Raw genomic sequence first — 19543 nt, forward strand, 5'->3', positions numbered from 1 at the left:
AAAGGTCTAGTGCAAGAAGGTAGGAACATTTCATTTGTCAAATTCATATTTTTATATAATTTGTAGTTTATTTGTATATAATTACATATAAATTATTTAATATAAGATTTTTGTGCTTAAACAGCCTTGTATTTTGTAACTACATTTTTCATAACATTTTTTGAATTATTTTTATTCTGTAGCTACTGCCTCATATGTGTTGGGGACAATTGTACATGGCACTTCAAGTCCACCAGCATAAACGAATCAGCATTGTTCAAGGTTCGAAAATTCAACAGCTTGCACACATGCTCTTTGATGGACAACACATACATACAATGCAAAACCTACTACCATGGTAGTTGGCAGCATAGTGATGCCAAAATATGCGGATCCTAAGACAATATACACACCAAAAGACATACAAACTGATATGTTGTCGGATCATGATATGAACTTAACATATATACAAGCTTGGAGAGCAAAGAAAAAGGCTTTGGAATTTTTGAGAGGTTATCCTGCTGATTCCTACAGTCGCTTGCCGAGTTATTTATATATTCTGGAGAATACTTATCCGGGGTTGGTAGTGAAATTACAGAAGACTGAAGATGAATGTTTCTTGTACGCATTTGTTGTACTTAGTACGTCCATCAAGGGTTGGGAGTATTGTAGGCCAGTTGTAGTAGTTGATGGTACCTTCTTGAAGTCGGCATATATGGGAATCATGTTAACAGCTAGCACAATGGATGCAGCAGGTATTGTTGATTAATTGTAGAAATATTGTTATAAAGTTGTTTTTAGTCTGTATTTTTTATACTCTCAAGTTTTATTACAGAAATTGAATTTCTTTTTGCCACTTGTGTGATAGGTATCATATTACCACTGGCATACGCTGTTGTTGATTCAGAAAATGACGCATCATAGAGGTAGTTTTTTGAGCAATTCAAACATGCATATAGTGAAAAATCAAATATGTGTGTTGTTTCAGACCGAAATAAGAGTATCTTGAAGGCAACATCTACTGTTTATACCGACATGCCATATTATGCTTGTATGTGGCATATTTGGACAAATGTAAGGTCAAAGTTCAAGAAGGGTCATCTAAAGTTAAGCGAATTGTACTTTGCCACGACACGATCATACATGCTTGATAAATTTAATGAAAGAATGTCAAATATTGAAGAGATTGACACGCGTATTAAAGCATACCTATACGATATTGGCTATCACGGATGGTCTCGGGTATATGCTATGGTGAACAGAACGTGGACGATGACATCAAACATTGCAGATTCATTGAATGAGGTAACAAAAGATGTAAGAGAGCTGCCTCGTAGTAGAACTATTAGAGTACATGAGGACTCTTCTTGAATATTGTACTAATGAAAAGTTATTGAATGCAAATGGTACGTTCACATACCTTGGGAAAAAATACAACAAAGAGTTGGAGGACAACATGACATTATCGCAGAAGATGAGATTAAGCTATAACAGTAACATCAAATCATTGATTCCATCAAACTAAATATATATTGTTAATTGTAGAAAAGTTATTGTATAATTGTAGTTATTTTATTTTTGTATCTGTTGCCGACAAATTATTGTGTGTTTGTAATGAAATTGTTGGTGAGGGCTTCCACAGATCACATCCATACTGTGATAGATGGTGTGAAGCATTTCATTGTTTGCCTTCAAAATATGAGATATAGTTGTGGACAATTCCAGCTTGATGAACTTTCTTGTGCACATGCTTTGGCGGCTTTAAGGCACAGGAACGAGTCTTATACAAACTATTGTTCTCCTTATTACACAAGGGAGAGCCTTTTGCAGACTTATGAAATACCAGTAGACCCGCTGCCTGACGAAAGCAAATAGAATATTCCACAACATATAGCTGAAGAAGTTGTAATGCCTCCTACTGGAAAAGGACATCCAGGGAGACCTCAAAAATAAAGATACAAACCATATAATAAAGTAAATGCAAAGAAGTACAAGGTTTCATGTGGCAACTGCGGACTAGAAGGGCATAACAAAAGATCTTGTAGGAATGCTCCCAAAAGGAAATAAAAATTGATACACTCACAAGAATTTTTTTCCTGAGTACTGTTGATGATAATCTGTCGTTTAAGACATATGAAGCTGTATTTGTTCTGTTCTGAAGAATTATAGTTGAGGTGTAATTGTGTTGCTAATTTGAATAAAGACTGTCTCGTATAATGAAATGTTTGATAAAAAGATTTCAACTCTTAATGCAATTGATTTGTAGTTGTTTTGTTCAAATACTGAGTTTATTTATTACTTTTCAGCCTTTCCTAGCAATACTTCTTAATATTCAATGGATTATGTATTTTTGTATAGTAGTTGTAGACATAATCGTAGTTAAACTGTAAAGAAATTATATAGTAACAATATCAAGATCAAATACTAACACTTCAACCAAAAAAAAGCCACAAATATTTTTTATTCTAAGTAGTAGAATTCTGGACAAAATAACAAAATAAAAGGTAAAACAACTGTAGCACAAATCTGCTACAAATAAATTGCACCTGACTTGTTCTTAGTTAATAATTTGTCTACAACTTTACAACAAACCAGCTACAACTAAACACTTTAACTATAATATTTTTTACTAAAAAGGGAAACTAATTTTTCTTTTTTCGGACTTGTGTTCTCTCGTTCATAGCTGGTGCACCTTTTCTTCTTGCTAATCTGTCACTCACCTCACTTTCACTAATTGCACCAAGCTCTTACTTTTTTCCTAGCATAATCCCAAAGTAGCGCTCCATAGCGTCTACGGTGTTGATTAATATCAGAAAGGTCTTTCTTTGAAACCGCTAGCTCTCCAATACTGACATATTCTGCAAATGCCACTACGTATACACCACAGTCACTGTTAAAAAAAATAGGGGAAAAGATTTAGCATTCAGTGTAAAATATAACCTGTTAAATAGATAGAAGAAAAAATGGCTTTTTCATACAGTGATCCCTCTTTTTGCTGGGGTATCTCACCGACCAACCACTGAATGTCAAGAGGGTCAGTAACACCTTTTTCAATGTATGCCTTTGTATTCTTGTAGTTGATGTCTGGACGCTTGCCATAGAAGCCAGTGCATGACAAGTAGAGAGAATCATAACAGCAAACTTGTTGACAACAAATTCAACAAAGTTGTGATTTCGTGAAGAGATCATAGAATCATAAATATATAGAACCCTATCGGTAATGTCAAACACAGCCAACAACTAATAAAATTTCTCCACAATATTTATAGGCATAATCACAAAATTAACTTTATCCCATGCAATATTTGCAAGTAACCTGTACCCCAATATGTATTCTGATACGATATCCTAGGGTTTGACAACAGCAGGCTTCTTATCGACAGGAGCATTAATGTACCTTTGATAAATTTGTTCAATTCTAGTCTTGAACATACAGCCAGTGGTTGTAAACCATATTTTATTTTGAGGACCATACTTTCCTCTCTTCCTCAAATAGTATAAAATAACATCAATGTGCTGCAAAAAAATAGATTTTATTATTTCTTAATGCTTCATATAATTTTCAAACAAAAAAACTACAGAATTCTAAAATAACAGAATACTACAGCTGATATTTAAATTCTGCCATGGTATGTGTGTACCGTGTCATTGAGGACTTGTCCGGGATGTGCCAAAGTATAAAACCACTCCGTTTTATCAACTTTCTCCACTCCAAGATCATACTACAGCTTGAGCTGATTATCTTTTAAAGAATAAGGCACCTTCCTCCTATTTAAACACATAGCAAGTACAATTATTATATAGTTTCAACTGAAAATCCAAAAAGTGTATGCACTCGATACTATGAAAAACTTGTATAATTTAACCTCTTTGAAACCGTGTCGGTACCAAAGTATAACCACTTATTGAATTCTTCCAACAAGTCAGGATCAACATTGTCGCCAATAATCCCAGTAAATGGATGCTTGATGAGGAAAATTGGAGGTCCAACAGAAGTGCTTCCCCCAGAACTGTAAAAAGGGAGAAAGGGGGATCTAGCATGCTTTCCAGGTTGCCTTGTTCTTCCTTGATGCACAAGGGTTGTTTCATCTTCATTAAGCTCGCCAAACTTAACAATCTGGGAGAAGTTCTCTAGCAGCTCAAAATCATCAAGTGTTACTTCCCTTTTTCCAGACCTGGAGTCATTGTCCGAATCACCTATATTAATGTAGTCAGTTGGTTCACCTTCAAAATTTAAACAAAAGAACAGCATTGTATGTTGGTTGCATTAGTTCTTTTTGGAAAACTGAAACTTATATAAAACCTGTTATTTTTTTTCTACAATTATATTGTAACATATAATACCACTAAAATCTTCACAGCAATCGTCTCCTTGTTGTATAACATTTGCTTATTGAATGGGAGATTGCAAATTTGCAGTCTCCTTCTTCTCATTTAAATGCTCTCCTTGTATGCCAACTTTAGCATGTTTTGGAGAGTCCACGTGCATAGTTTCCTTCTCTGTTACAATAAATGTGTACAACTTAATAAAATTATAGATAATTGGTAGTAAACAGAAACAACAGTAGATATATTATAGTTTAATTATAGTTAATTTGTTGAAATATTATCCTGTAGCTGAGATGCAATATGTATTGTGAAATATGTTAATAAAATATACTAAATCATACATGCAGTTTCTTCATCCAATGCCCCTTGAAATTGGGAAGATAAGTCAACACCTACAGAAACATTCTCCTCATTTTGAATGTCATTCATGTGTCATGTATCTAAGAAAATAATTAAAAATATAATTTAGATTATTTGTTGGTAATTTAGAATATATGTAGATATAATGTTAATATAATATATAATATAATTTTAACAATTGTGTTAAAATTGTTAAGATACTTGTTTTACTGCTGCTGGCTAACACTTGTTTAGCACTACTGCCCAGATTGTGTTGATCGTTCTTCTCTTTGTAATGCTCATCGTTATTCGTAGAACTGTCAATAAACTACAAGCATAATTTGTTAGGCTATATACTTTATGAATGATAATAGAAACATAGACATGGTAAAAATTATTGTCCAAAATGAATATATTTCGAATGAAACCTTAGTATCAATGTTAGTATCCTTTTGACTGTTTATTGCATGTAAAACAAACTTGATAAAATCACTGAGTAGCAGTCGAATGCTACCTAGTTCTTAAAAAACCTAAAGAACAAAAAATTATTATAATGTATCTTACAAATAGGGGCTTATATATAAAGAAGACTAAAAATCAAGAATTAGGTATACCTCTTTCTTGAAGGTTCCAAGGTCTGAACCCTCCTACGTAATAAATAGAAAGAGTTAATGAAATAATTTGCATAACATAAATTAAAGAAACCAACTAGGATTATGTATAGATGTTACCTTATCAACATCTTTTCTTAATTTTTTTATTTGTTTCACAATATCTTTCTTGTCATCTATTCTCATTGCCTGCGTATGTCCAGATGGAGATGGAGCATTTGTCGGATGTTCGGCCTTTGTTTCAGCTTCTTCAAGTATGTATTCAACTTTTTCTAGCAAAGTCATTCTTGAAAGCTCTTCTAGGGCTTGAAGTATGTTGGTGAACTGAGTGAAAAAAAAATGTGAGGGACCTAGTCATAATATGTATAAAATATGTAGATAATTTGTATTAAATTGCTTGTCCAGAAGTAAAAAATATTTACCTTGATCCATGATGATTTGATCATTTTATCTTCTAATGCAGGTAACCATATCTTGTCCTTACTAGCTGTCCAGTTAAGTATGCGGGGGATCAAATTATCAACCCTTGTAGCTATATCAGTGTTGACTGTAGAGCAACACTCATACAATCATATTTGCATAGCGAGTGAAAAACCTCAAATGAGATAAAAATGCACATAAGGGTTGAGTTTGTTCCTAACGGACTGAAGCAATTGTGTATAAGCTTCGATACCCCATGCGTAATTCGCATACTGCCCCGAGTCCACCAAGTAGAACCTAAAATAGTCTATCAAACCTAAATTATCTTTGTCTGAAGGATAAAGGAAGAATTCTATCAGATAGAGAATACACAACTTGACTGCATCCTCATCATTCACCCAACTATGGCTAGTTACAATTTGTTTCAAGTATGACTTCTCAACTTTTTTCTTGTTCAGAAAATAGTTCCTCATTATTTTACTATCATACTTAGTTGTTTAACCAAAATCCTTCACTTCTGTAAAACATCTAAGGCCAGTGATAAGGGAAAACTCCCTCAACCCAAAATTCAGCCTCTCACCCTTTATCTTTGCTGTAAAAAAGTTAGAACCAGATGCGTTCAATTCATACTTCATGAGAAGGTGAATTCCCTGATTTTGGATACATATTTTGGGCAGGAAAGAAAATGCCCAAAACATGTCTTTTTAAACAACTTTAACCCATTTTCAGATAATAATACCTTGATTTGGCCAATAGTAGGGTCAGATAATGTCTGAAACCTAGTGATGTCATAATCAATATCATGTGGTGCAAAAAATATTCGATTCTGCACCAAAAGAAACAGTAAGTTAATAAAACTTGTTTGAAGACCAGAAAATAAAATAAATACATTTCTAGTACAATTTAGCTACAATCAGAAATATATTAATACATTTCATACAAGTAAGTTACAAAATTAGTAAACGTATATATAACAACTGACTACATTGAAGCTACAAATGCACTGATAAAATTATGTTTAGAGCAAGAAATTAGAAAGTAACAACTAGACATAATATATATAATTTCTTTGCAGAAAATGAAACTAACATCTACAAAATAGAGCAAATAATAACCAATAAAACCAACTAAATCATGTAGTACATTCTATAACAAAATAATTTCGAATAATATACAAGAAATTTACAATTTACTGGAAAATATAGAAAAGTTGATAACCTACAATAAATATACACAATATAGACAAAATTTATACAAATACAAAAAAACAAAAAATATGTATAGTCATGAGAATGAGAACAGGTTTTTTAACTTTAATAAAAAAATCAAAATTGTAACTACTAAAATTTTACCTTCTCCAATTACTGTTGGGGTATAGTTTTAGGTGATTTTTGAACCTTCTTCTTTTTTGAAGGTTTGACAGTAGGAGAAACTCTGATTGTTTTTGCAGATTTCGGGATGACTTCTTCTTCGGCGAAATCATCATCGCGAGCAATAATTTTGCCCTTCCGCTTTACTGATTTAGCAGATGTCGAAACTTCATCAACATCCCAATCATGCTTAAGTTTTGTTCGAGCTTCTGCCTTAGCTTCACGAGGGGAAAGCTTGGATTTTGTATCTGGTTTTGCATGTGCCGATTTTACTGCTTTTTTGGGTGAATCCTGTGAGAAAACACCCAAATCAAAAGTAGGAATATCACCAACATTAGCTTTTTTAGGGCTAATCTTCAAAACTGCTTTCTTCTTCATTGAAAGTGAAGGAAAAATTTAAGCAACTACTATTTTGGTAGGATTTAGAGCTAGAATTCAGAAAAATTGAGAGAGATTTTTGAAGAAAAGTAAAAGACGGGCGTTAATGGAGGGAGATAGTGCAAAAATGTGTGGGGTATGGAGAGAGAAACGTGGGGGAGTGAGATATGTACGTTAGAGAGATTATAGGAGTTAATGATTCTCATTAAATTCCTAAAATGTACATAATTTGTAAATTATATATGCCTATTTAATTAAATTAAAACTTGAGTAGGGAGGGTAATAAAGTTTCAAATAGTGTATAGGAATATAAAAATACCTTGGGGGATTTACTAAATTAATAGTCTACAATCAAGAGAGACTCATTTAAAACTATTTTGTATATAATTGATAAATTGTATATGACCATGTAATTAAGTTAAAACTTGATTAGGGAGGGTAAATAAGTTTCATATGTAGTATACATAGGTAAAAATCTCCTTTTAATTCCTTAACCCACCAACATCCACAACCCATCGACCCATTAATCGACCCGCCTAACACCCCTTTAATCTTAGCCATTGATTTACTTTAATCCAACATCCCGAACTTGCCCTTCACCTCAAATAAAAAGATCATTTTTCTTATTCTCCAAACCCTAAAGAAACCCTTCAGCCGCACCACTCTACTGCCGCCTCCGCCAGCCGTGCCATTCGCCGCAAACTCATCAAAACGGCCAAGTTCACCCGTCCGTGTCTTGGTGTCCCCCTCCATCCTTCTCTTTCCCTTCCACGTGGCCTGACACATAACGGATCCAAACTCTCTCCACTCACATTCCCTCTCTCACGGACCTTTCCATCTGACGCGAGATTCATTCGAAGGCGAGGATAGGATGAATGGAGAGCGTAAGATTGGTCTACTCCCTCCATATGTCCTTTACTCGTTTAAAGGATGAATTTTCAGATTTTCTTGAGGGAATTTTCGGGTTTCTTATAAAAAAAGGGAGAACATTCGAGAGGCCCCATATATTTGGGGTTTCTTCCGGGTTTTGGAGATTAGACAGAAATTTGGAAAAAAACTAGAGTTTCAAAAAGGCCAAAATCTTAGTTAGCCCCTTAAACTTGGCACGTTTTGTAAAATAAACATATAAACTTATGGGGTGACCAGATAGACACTTGAACTCGTCCAAAGTGTAATTTTTAAACACCTCTGTCCAACCTGGCATACCGCGTGTTGTATATTTACTGATGAGCGCGTGATAGCTATTTTAATGCTATTGAAAGGGAATGAATAACTTAGCAAAATAATGTTTCACAATTTTTAGCACGTTGCCTAAATACCAAATTTAAAAAAAAGGTCAAATACTTCATATTAATAATAATTCAATTAAGAAATTCAACTTTCAAATATTGAGCACAGAATAAAAGAAACAAAGTTTCAACTAAACAGTAAAGCAATTAGCAGAAAAAATATCAGGCAAATTTAAAATATAAAAATTGATCAATGATGATGAATATAACCGGATCAATGGTGATGAATATTTCCGTTTCTTCATTTTAAGTTAGGATTTGAGTTTCAAAAAAGAAAAAAAAAATACAAAATATTTCTGTTTCTTCACTTTCAATTTCGGATTATTGATTTCAAAATGATGGAATTTAAATGAGTAGAAGAGGATTCAAATTCGTGGCTGTTCGTTGAGTGCCGTCGGGGTTCGAAGTGCATGTTTCGGATTTCGTTGCTGTCTTTTTTCGAGCTTTGGCCGTTGCCTTCAAGTGTGTTATTTTTCGAACATCAAATTGAGTGAAAGTTCATCCTGTAGGTCTATTTCTGATCTGTCATCTCTTTATGTTACTGATTTGTTGATCTCAACATGATAAGAGCCTTGGTTGAGAGGGTTTCGGGATTGTTTGGGTTCTATGTGCGGTACTGAAGAAATATAGTAAGGTTAGAGAGCGTAAAAGTAAAACTAGTAACTGATTTGGGACTTGACTTATTTGTTTTTAACATGAATGGTGGAACTTGATGAATTTGTAGCTATTGGTAAAAGGCGCGAATCAGTGATGTGTCTTTCTTATGATTCTCGTTGATTTCTCTTAGAGTTTTTGTCTGTTTCTCAATGATTTTCGGCGTTCCTGAAAATTCTTTGATATTGCCTATTCGTTCAATTTTGTTTGGTCTGTTAATGTTCTAAAGAATGTCCCATGGCTTGCTAAAATAAGCTTGATTGATTTCCTGATTGTGTAAAAAATAGTGATGTCGTTAAGATTGAATACGGCTTATGCCGGAATAAGTTATGTTGAGATTAATTATGCCAGGATTAGTTATTCTGGTATTATTTTTTATCCACTGTTTGGTATGTTGTATTAAAAATGACAATTGCATAATTTGTAAGAAAGTATAAGTTATCCCGGTATTAATTATAATTTCGAGATAACTTATATCAGATTTGCTAATCAAACAAAGTATTAAGATGATATTAAATTTTTATACCAGCATCATACCTTCTTATACCTCGTACCAAACTGCCCCATAATGTTTGAATAACGCCGAGTGAAATTATGCCCGATGATTTGAGCGTGAAAGCTTAGACGTTTAGGATGTTTGGTAAACGTTGTTTGATCATTGCGAATCGTTTATAGAATTGTTGGAATTATTATAGGTTGGATGTTTAGTCACTGTTGGGCCGCTCATCTTAATATTACATGCTTTAGAAGTGCCAATCACTACTTAATTGGAATCTTATAGAAATGTCCCAAAAAAGTTTCAACTTACCAATCTCTAGCTATTAATTATAGATATATCAAAACTAGCCAAACACATATAAAAATTGAAAACCCAAAGAAATAAGGTTTTTTCTCTCGAAGAATCGCACACAAAGATCTCCTTTCATATTTTCAAGAGTGATTAGCAACATTAGATGCAAGACGGAAAGGAAATTTTATGGATGAAGTAGCAAATAAGGTGATGAAATATAAAGAAAATATATATACAAGATCTCAAAAATCTAAGCAAAAATAAACTTTTTTTCAATAGTTATGGTTGATATCAATTGAAAACATATAGATGAGGCAATATACAAAATTTGAGGAAGATTGGAGGTGATTTGGACTGATTTGGTATCAAAATTCGTAGTTTAAATCGAGTTCAAAAAAGTTCTTCTGCGACACATGTATCAAACATGTATCACGCATGTATCTCACCCGTATGTATACATGTGATACACATTTGATAAAAATATGATACATATGTGATACACAGTGTGATACACCTATCATTTTTTTTATGTTCATCTTTTACTTCGAATTTTTAACTCTACAAAATCATCCCAAAACTGAGATTCATGCTCCTTAAGATGTACCCAATCTATTATAATAACAGCCACTTAAAAAAAGTAAAAATTTAACCTTTTTTTTGCTACAAATAGCTAATTGGCTAATATTAGTAATATTTTATGAATTGGCCAATTTTTGTAATAAGCTACTTATAAATGGACATAACTGGTATTTTTCCTACTTAATTTGGCCAATTAAATTAGAGTTAGGCCCTGTTGGCACTTAATGGAGGTATGAATCTTAATCATTCAGATCTCAGACATTAATAGTCTGAATCTTAATTATTCAAATCTTAATCATTAAGTATTTATTTTTTTACCTCACAGCCACTTAATGGGTCTGAATAGGCCTGTATGATTAAGATCTATAACATAGACTTAATTTCATTAAGATGTTATCATCCATATTCATTATTAACTGCAGCCACCACCTACCATTATCAACTACCACAATGCCGCTGTCACCACTACCACCATACTCAACCATCATCGCCACCACCATCATCCTCAATCATAGCCGCTACTATTATCGACTACCACCACCCACCATCCCTACCACTCCCAGCACCATCATTCTCAACCATAACCAACACTCATCCATCTCAACTACCACAACTAACCACCCCATTACCATCAACAACCATAGTCGACACTTCCCATCATTATAAACTACCACCACCCACCACCACCTACCTCAATCACAACTATCACCACCACCCACCATTATTAATTATCACCATCCGCCACCAGCATCCTCAATCATAATCGCCACCACTACTAATCACCACTAGCTACTATCATGAACTACCATCATCAACCAAAACTACCACCAACCACCGTCTCTAGTCGGCATTCACAAGCACCACTGTTAGTCATCACCACCAGCAACTACCATATTTTAAAAATATTATATATTGTATTGATAGAATATTAGATTACTTAGTATTTCATTTGAATTTTATGTTTATTAATTTTCAAATAAAGATAAATTTATACATTCAGATGTTAAAAATTAAACAGTCTTAATAATTTAGTATTCAAATCTTAATACACATCTTAATATTCAGATGTGTATTCAGATTCAGATGTTTTAATCTTAATACAGATCTTGACATTAGATGTGTATTCAGATTTAGACGTATTAATCTTAAAAAAAATATATGAGAGCCTTAGTATCCATATTTAAGACTCAAATGACTGTTACATCGGATTATCGCCAAATGTTCGGTGCTAGCTCAATCTACTTGATGAATCTTGTTCTTGAATATAGGCGAAAAATTGAGAAAGCTCCATGAGTTCTGTTTTGTCATGCTCTAGATTTAACAACTGTGATTATCCAGTTGCAATTTACCTTGATTCTAGTCGTTCAAAGTTCTGAATTAATTGATCTACACCCTCAACAGGCCCGCTTTTGTTCTTGGCTATGATGTGGTTTATTTAGATTTTTTTACAAAAATAAAAAATACATGTTATTAAGCTATCACCTGTCAGCTAGAAAAACTATAGTTCGGTAACTCTCATTAATATGAACTTTAGGTTAATTGCTATTTTTTGGGTCTCTTCTAAGAGTAACAGTTTTCGTATCTTAAAGGTAAAATTGATAAAAATATTGTGCTGGTGTAATGTCAAAGTGAAGAGTGGCTTTGAGGGACCGTGGGCATATGTTAGGCATAGAATGAAAAATTCAAAAGTTATTTTGTATAATACGTGTCTTCATGGCTGAGTAATACTCCCTATGTTTACAAAACTTGTCACTATGAATTTTATACACCCCTTAAAAAATAATAAATGAAGTGTATAATTTATCATGATAATCATATTAATTGATGCATATTTTTAATGAGTTGAGAAAATAATTTGAAATGAGTAATTAATACCGTGGGTATAACAGGAAAAAAAAAATTGTCTTCTCTTGATATGCTAAAAGTGACAAGTAAAAGTAAAAATTTATTTTTATAATACTGGACAAGTAAAAGTGAACGGAGGGAGTAGCTTGTTTGGCCAAGCTTCTCCCCAAGCCAAAAGTGTTTTTGTTTTTTTTTAAAAAAATGCTTTTTTCCTCAATTTGAGGTGTTTGGCCTAGGGTTTTTTTGGGGAAAAAAGTGTTTTAGGCCCGAAGCAGAAGTAGTTTTGAAAAAGTAGAAAAAAATAATTTCTTCCCAGAAGCAGAAGCAGTTTTGACTTTTCTTCCTATCAAAAATACCCTTTGCAAAATATTTTAAATACCAAAATAACCTTACTTAATTTAAACTATTAAGTAATATAAAAGAACTTTTGGGATGAACTTTCATATTTATTGAATGATTTTTTGATATATTTAAGTTATCTTGAAAGAATAAAGTACTTTTTAATTTTATTTTTATATTTTGCTTAAATAAAATAAAAACTTAATTATTATCTTTAATAATAAATATTTATAATTATTTATCTACTTATATAATATTAACTATTAAATAAATTTATTCATGTCCTTATTTGTAATTTGATATTTAAAAAACACTTTTCGAAAAGTTTGGTCAAATACAAATTATTGTGCAAAAATACTTTTCAAATTGATTATCCAAACACAGACTGCTTTTTTTTCAAAAGTAATTTTTTGAAAAATATTTCTCAAAATAAGCATATTTTTTCAGCTTGGCCAAACGTGCTATAAAGTTGGTACCTATAGTAATTAATCAATGGGGTGTTTGATGTGTCCGATTTGAGTTCTGGGGGGTTTAAAAGTGAGAGGCATCGTGTAGAGTGAGGGTCAGACTCTTTAGATCTTGAAAGGCTCTTATCATGTTTTGATCAGCTATTGTTTATCTTTTTTATTTTTATATCATTTTGTTTTCGTATGTGTTTTGAGAACTTTTGTTTGGACTGAATTATTTTGTCGGGGCATGCTTTAGGATTGGGCTTGGTCTAATAAATAAAGTTAATTGTTGAGAAGAAAACGACTATGAAATGAATCTTTATTTATTTTTAGTTTTAGTTTTATTTCTACTTTTCTAGTATTGTCGCTAGTAGTATGTTTAGGCCGATCACATTTGGGTAGTCAAATTTTAGGATTTTCTGTTTCTTTCGAGGTTAGAGGTTGTCCCTTAGTTTATATTTTATTTGGGGAGTGTCCCGAGAAACTTGTAAATATTTTTATTCCGAGGAATGCCCCGCAGTGCATGTAAGTGGAGGCTATTACAGACATCGTGGAGGAAGTATAATATGGATTAGTTTAGGACTTTTAATATTTTATTTTCTATTTCTTTTATTTTCTTTTCCCTTCATTTATGTGGGGGCGACCTCGAACCGTTTTTGGTGTTTATTTATTTATTTTATTTTATTTGTGTTTTTACCTCAATTTAAGTATTTTAAAAGCCAACTAGATCATGTATGCAATCGTGAGTTTCACGGGACTCGGGGAATGCCTAATACCTTCTCCCCGAGTCAAATGAACCCCCTTACTTAGACTTTGGTGCAAACTAGTTTTGGAGTCTAAATGTATTTTAAAAGAAAATATTAATGTTAAAAACAGTGACTTGGTACACCGACACCAAATGTCAAGTGGCGACTATGAAAAATCCTTTAACGCACAACTTTTGTCACTATTAATTTGAAAACCATTTGAGCTTTAAAAATCACTTTATCTTTTTAATAAAGTGTGAGTTAAAAAAGGGTGTGACAATCATGATATGTCCGAATCAACTTGCATGCAACTCGACTATTCCACTTGCCAGTAGTTGTGTGCACACCATGGCTTAGGCCACTAATGTATCAACATGACTTAGTATACCAACAGATTATTAGCTAGAGGAATGCAATAACAGCAAAATTTCTACTAAGGCTCAAATTATTTTTCTTCCAACCTTGTTGTATTATGAAGATTATTCGCTAGAGGGATGCACACCATGGAGAAAATTTTGAAATTTGAGCAATGGCGTACCATAACTCCCCCTCACCCCACCCACCTCCGCATTTTCCTTCATGATTAAGATGATTAAATAGTTAATTTTTTTTAATCATTATGTCTCGATCAAACTTACACGTAAACTCGACTATTTCTCTGACTACTTGTTACATCCCAGCACAAGTATCCGTAGCTTTGCATAGCATGACTTAGGCCACCATTAATGTATCAATATGACTTAGTATACCAGCAGTTTATTGGCTAGAGGGATGCAAGTAAGAATCTATTAAGTCTCAAATAATTATATTCCTTACAACGTTGTTGTATTATGAAGTATCATTACGACTAAACTCAATATATCTTGGGTAAATTAGGCTATCATTCTCGGCCTTACAAATGATATAGAAATAATGGGAGGGAGACTCGCAGTTCATCTTCACTATAGATAAAAGAAACTGAAAAGAAGTGAAGAAACAAGAAAACGAAAAAACAATAATAGAGAGGTTGTCAACACTAGAAGCAAATTAGGAAGTCCCTGAAGAACCTATCTGCATTTACACTTTTGAAACCCGGCAACAAAGCCTAACCTTGAGAAAATATACAAACTTACACCAAAACCCTACCTTTATTTAATATTTTTTGTTTTTCAATATTGGAAAAAACTTGTCTAACTAGCCGGCAAGGTTTCCACACTATGTCACAATATCTATAAATTATTTTTTGGTAATTAAGAGTAAGTGTGCCAAGCAATACTACTAGTGAGGCATTAGCAGCAATCATTGGAAAGATGGTCGAAGCGAACATAGCGAACATGATTTTCTTTCTGAGAGGTGAACTTCCTGTGAAGGGTATGGATCACAACAGAGCTCTGCACATCACAGTAAAATGTAGGGATAAAGTCGTGTCTCGAGTGCTTGCCGATGGAGGATCCGGAGTGAACATTCGCATGTTCTCTACTCTGCGAGAATTGGGTATTCATTTGAAGGAGGTGAAGGAAAGCCATGTAAGAGTGAGTACTTTCGATGGGTCGCAGAAGGATGTCATCGGAGAGATATAATTAACCTTATAGATTGGACCAATTGAGTTTCTGATATTGTTTCAAGTGATGGACATTTCGTCTTTATACATTTGTTGCTGGGAAGGCCCTGGATACATATGGTAGGGGTAGTTTCGTCCACCTTCCATCAGTGTATGAAATTCGAGTAGGATTATTAAGGGATCATGATACTTGGGCAATGGAGTCGGTCAGCTTACCTAGAGCATGCATTCCCCTTCATAGAAGGATTAGATGGGGTTGTCTTTCACGTGGTCGAGATCATGCAAGCAACAAAAATGGAGAAGAGTGAGCAGAATCATGGTATGTAGTCGGCGTACAGGTCAAAGATGGCAATGAGAGAGATGATGAAGTATGGGTATCGACCAGGGACCGGGCTGGGAGCCCGATCAGACGGGATAACCGAGCCAATTAAACCAAAAGGGCAGAAGGGTACCGCTAGCTTGGGGTATCAACCTACAACTGGAAAGACTTATACCAGTAACTTTGGGAAGAAGGCTTTCGTACCAGAGCATGTTTTGGGTCCGGGTTAGAGCTCGCCTCCAGAGGATGACATCGTTGATGAATTGGGAAGGTTGTTCGTGACTATGATCGAGGAATATTACGACGAAGATGATATCAAGACACCGACCATTCAGGATGCCGAACCAGGAGAGACCTTACAAAATTGGACTACCAGTCTATCTCTGGTTCGCCTGTAGTCTTGGCAGTGTGGAATTGTAGTAATTTTGAAAATACACGTTCAATTGAGGCCTGAACCGTGCCTGTACATTTTTGTTAATTGCCTTTTTGAACGCTGAGACATTCCTTTTGATTAAATAAAAAGAATTATTTTTCTGAAATCATCGCAAATTCCATTTTTAACTCTTATTTATACTTAGTTTTCCCTTTTCAGTAATCAAATTGATAAAACCCCGCGTTCCGCGATTATGACATATAATGAAACCCTTGAGCAAAAAGATCTAGACTACGAAGAGTACGACGAAAGCATGATGCCTGATAACCTCCCGTAAGAGATCGAGCAGTTAGAGAGTCAGAAGAAACCTAACCTCGAAGAAACTGAACGACCAGATCGTTACATTCTCTCCCTCTTAAATAAATGTTCGTCCTCGAACGAGTATAGAGACATACCTGAAGTCCCCAAAAGGCGAGGATAACGGCTACACATATCATGTTCGATCTCCCAAGTCACCTCCTCGACTGGTTGACCTCTCAATTGAACCTTTACTGAAATAATGTTCTTCGACCTTAACTTCCGGATCTACCTGTCCAAGATTTCCACCAGATCCTCAACATAAGTCAAATCCTTGTCCAATTGCATTGAGCTGAAACCTAACACATGTGATGGATCACCATGATACTTTCGGAGTATGGAAATATGAAACACCGGGTGAACTCCCGATAAGCTGGGTGGCAATGAGAGTCTGTAGGCCACCTCACCCACTCTCTCAAGAATCTCAAAAGGGTCAATATACCAAGGGCTCTACTTGCCCTTCTTCCCGAACCTAATCGCACCCTTCATGGGCAAAACTCCGAGAAAAACCCTTTCACCCACCATGAATGCCACATCACGAGCCCTTCGATCAGCATAACTCTTTTGCTTGGACTGCATTGTACGAAGCCGATCCTGAATCAAATTCACCTTCTCCAAAGCATCCTGAATCAAATCAGTGCCCAACAACCTAGCCTCCACATGCTCAAACCATCCAACCGAAGAACGACATCGCCTCCCATATAAGGCCTCGTAAGGACATTTGGATGCTTGATTGATAGCTGTTGTTGTAGGAGAACTATGCGAGCGGTAGAAAACGATCCCATAAACCCCCGAAATCAATAACACAAATACTTAACATGTTCTCCAATATCTGAATAGTGCGCTCGGACTGTCCATCACTTTGGGGTGAAATGTTGTACTCAGCTCGACCTGTGCACCCAACTCACGCTGCCCAGCCTCCAAAAATACAATGTGAACTGCGTGCCTAAATCAGAGATAATATACACCGACATACCATGAAGACGAACAATCTCCCAAATATATATCTAAGCCAGCTGCTCTGAAGAGTAGGTAGTCATAACTAGAATGAAGTATGCAAATTTGGTCAGTCTGTCCACAATGACTCACACTACATCAAATATCCTCAAGGTCCATGAAAGTCCAACTACAAAATCCATGGTGGTAGCTCCCAGTTCCACTCTGGGATATCAAGTTTCTGAAGCAATCCACCCGTCTCTGATGCTCGTACTTCACCTGCTGACGGTTCAAACACAGAGCCACTTACCCCACAATATCTTTCTTCATTCTCCTCCACCAGTAGTGTTGTTTCAAATTGTGATACATCTTCATGGCACCCGGAACAACCAATGCTAAAGGTCTCTCCCTAACTGGTATAAAAGCAAGACTACCCATGCTCTCAGCCTTCCTACTTAAAGCATCGGCCACCACATTGGCCTTCCCGGGATGATATAGAATGGTGATATCATAGTCTTTTAGACCTTCATTGTCTCAAGTTCAGATCCTTTTGCTTAAACAAGTGTTGTAAACTCTTGTGATCTGTGAATACCTCGCAAGACACACCGTAGAGATAGTGCCTCCAAATCTTCAGCGCGTGAACAATGGCTGCCAACTCTAAATCATGTACTGGGTAGTTTTTCTCATGGGGCTTCAACTGACACAAAGCATAAGCAATCACTCTTCCCTCCTGCATCAATACACACCCAATGTTAATCCGCCAAGCATCACAATGAACTGTATAAGAACCCGATGTTGAAGGCAAAACCAGAATTGGAGCTGTGGTCAAGACAGTCTTGAGCTTCTGAAAGCTCTCCTCACACTCGTCAGATCACCTGAATAGGGCACCCTTCTGAGTCAATCTAGTCAAAGTGGATGAAAATCCCTCCACAAAATGATGATAATACTCGGCCAAGCCTAGAAAACTCCGGATCTCAGTAGCAGAAGACGGTCTGGTCTAACTCTGAACTGCCTCCACCTTTTTCGAATCTACCTTAATCCCCTCACTAGACACTACGTGGCCCAAAAATGCCACTGAATCAAGCCAAAACTCACACTTGGAGAATTTAGAATATTGTCTTTTCTCCCTCAAGGTCTGGAGCACGATCTTCAAGTGTTTCTCATGATCCTCCTGGCTGCAAGAATACACCAATATGCCGTTAATGAACACGATAATGAATGAATCAAGATATGGCTGAAATGCACTGTTCATCAAGTGCATAAAGGCTCCTAGGTCGTTGGTCAGCCCAAATGACATCACCAAAAACTCATAGTGACCATAGCGAGTTTTGAAGGTCGTCTTCAAAATATCTGAATCCTGGATTTCAACTGATAGTACCCGGTCTCAAATCAATCTTCGAGAATACTCGAGCACCCTAAAGCTGATAGAACAAATCATCAATACACAGTAGTGGGTACTTGTTATTGATTGTAACTTTGTTCAGCTGCCTGTAATCAATACACATCCTCATGGAGTCGTCCTTCTTCTTCACAAATAGAACTAGAGAACCCCAAGGCAAGATACTCGATTGAATGAAACCCTTATCAAGCAACTCCTAAAGTTATTCCTTTAATTCCTTTTAACTCCACTAGCGTCGCACGATATGGTGGAATAGAGATGGGCTAAGTGTCCTGCACCAAGTCAATACCAAAATCGATATCCCTATCGGGTGGCATGCCTGGTAGGTATGCTGGAAACACATATGGGAAATCTCTTACTACCAGCACTGACTAAATGGTAAGAGTATCGTTGCTGACATCCCTCACAAAGGCTTGATATTCTAAGCACCCTTTCTTAACCATCCGCTGTACCTTAAGAAAAGACACCCCGCCCTATGAGGAACATAATCTAAAGTTCCTCT

General features: G+C 35.3%; 2 protein-coding genes across 2 annotated transcripts; both read left to right on the plus strand.

The window, feature by feature from the left end:
- Positions 1–334: 334 nt before the first annotated feature.
- Positions 335–903, plus strand: LOC138909411 (uncharacterized). Its single transcript, XM_070200612.1, has 2 exons — positions 335–734; positions 848–903. The coding sequence occupies exons 1-2, from the start codon at positions 335–337 to the stop codon at positions 901–903; spliced, it is 456 nt and encodes a 151-aa protein (XP_070056713.1).
- Positions 904–1014: 111 nt separating this feature from the next.
- LOC138909416 (uncharacterized) lies at positions 1015–1854 on the plus strand. The gene is made up of 2 exons (XM_070200618.1): positions 1015–1284; positions 1705–1854. The coding sequence occupies exons 1-2, from the start codon at positions 1015–1017 to the stop codon at positions 1852–1854; spliced, it is 420 nt and encodes a 139-aa protein (XP_070056719.1).
- Positions 1855–19543: the final 17689 nt, after the last annotated feature.

Source organism: Nicotiana tomentosiformis, chromosome 1, assembly GCF_000390325.3.
Source record: "Nicotiana tomentosiformis chromosome 1, ASM39032v3, whole genome shotgun sequence".
NCBI lineage: Eukaryota > Viridiplantae > Streptophyta > Magnoliopsida > Solanales > Solanaceae > Nicotiana > Nicotiana tomentosiformis.

Excerpts from the sequence above, each read along its gene's own strand:
- LOC138909416 (XM_070200618.1), top strand. The coding sequence starts at position 1,015 with ATGCCATATTATGCTTGTATGTGGCATATTTGGACAAATGTAAGGTCA. Across the intron at positions 1,285-1,704 it reads TTGCAGATTCATTGAATGAG|CTTGATGAACTTTCTTGTGC; the intron begins GTAACAAAAGAT and ends GGACAATTCCAG.
- LOC138909411 (XM_070200612.1), top strand. The coding sequence starts at position 335 with ATGGTAGTTGGCAGCATAGTGATGCCAAAATATGCGGATCCTAAGACA. Across the intron at positions 735-847 it reads TAGCACAATGGATGCAGCAG|GTATCATATTACCACTGGCA; the intron begins GTATTGTTGATT and ends CTTGTGTGATAG.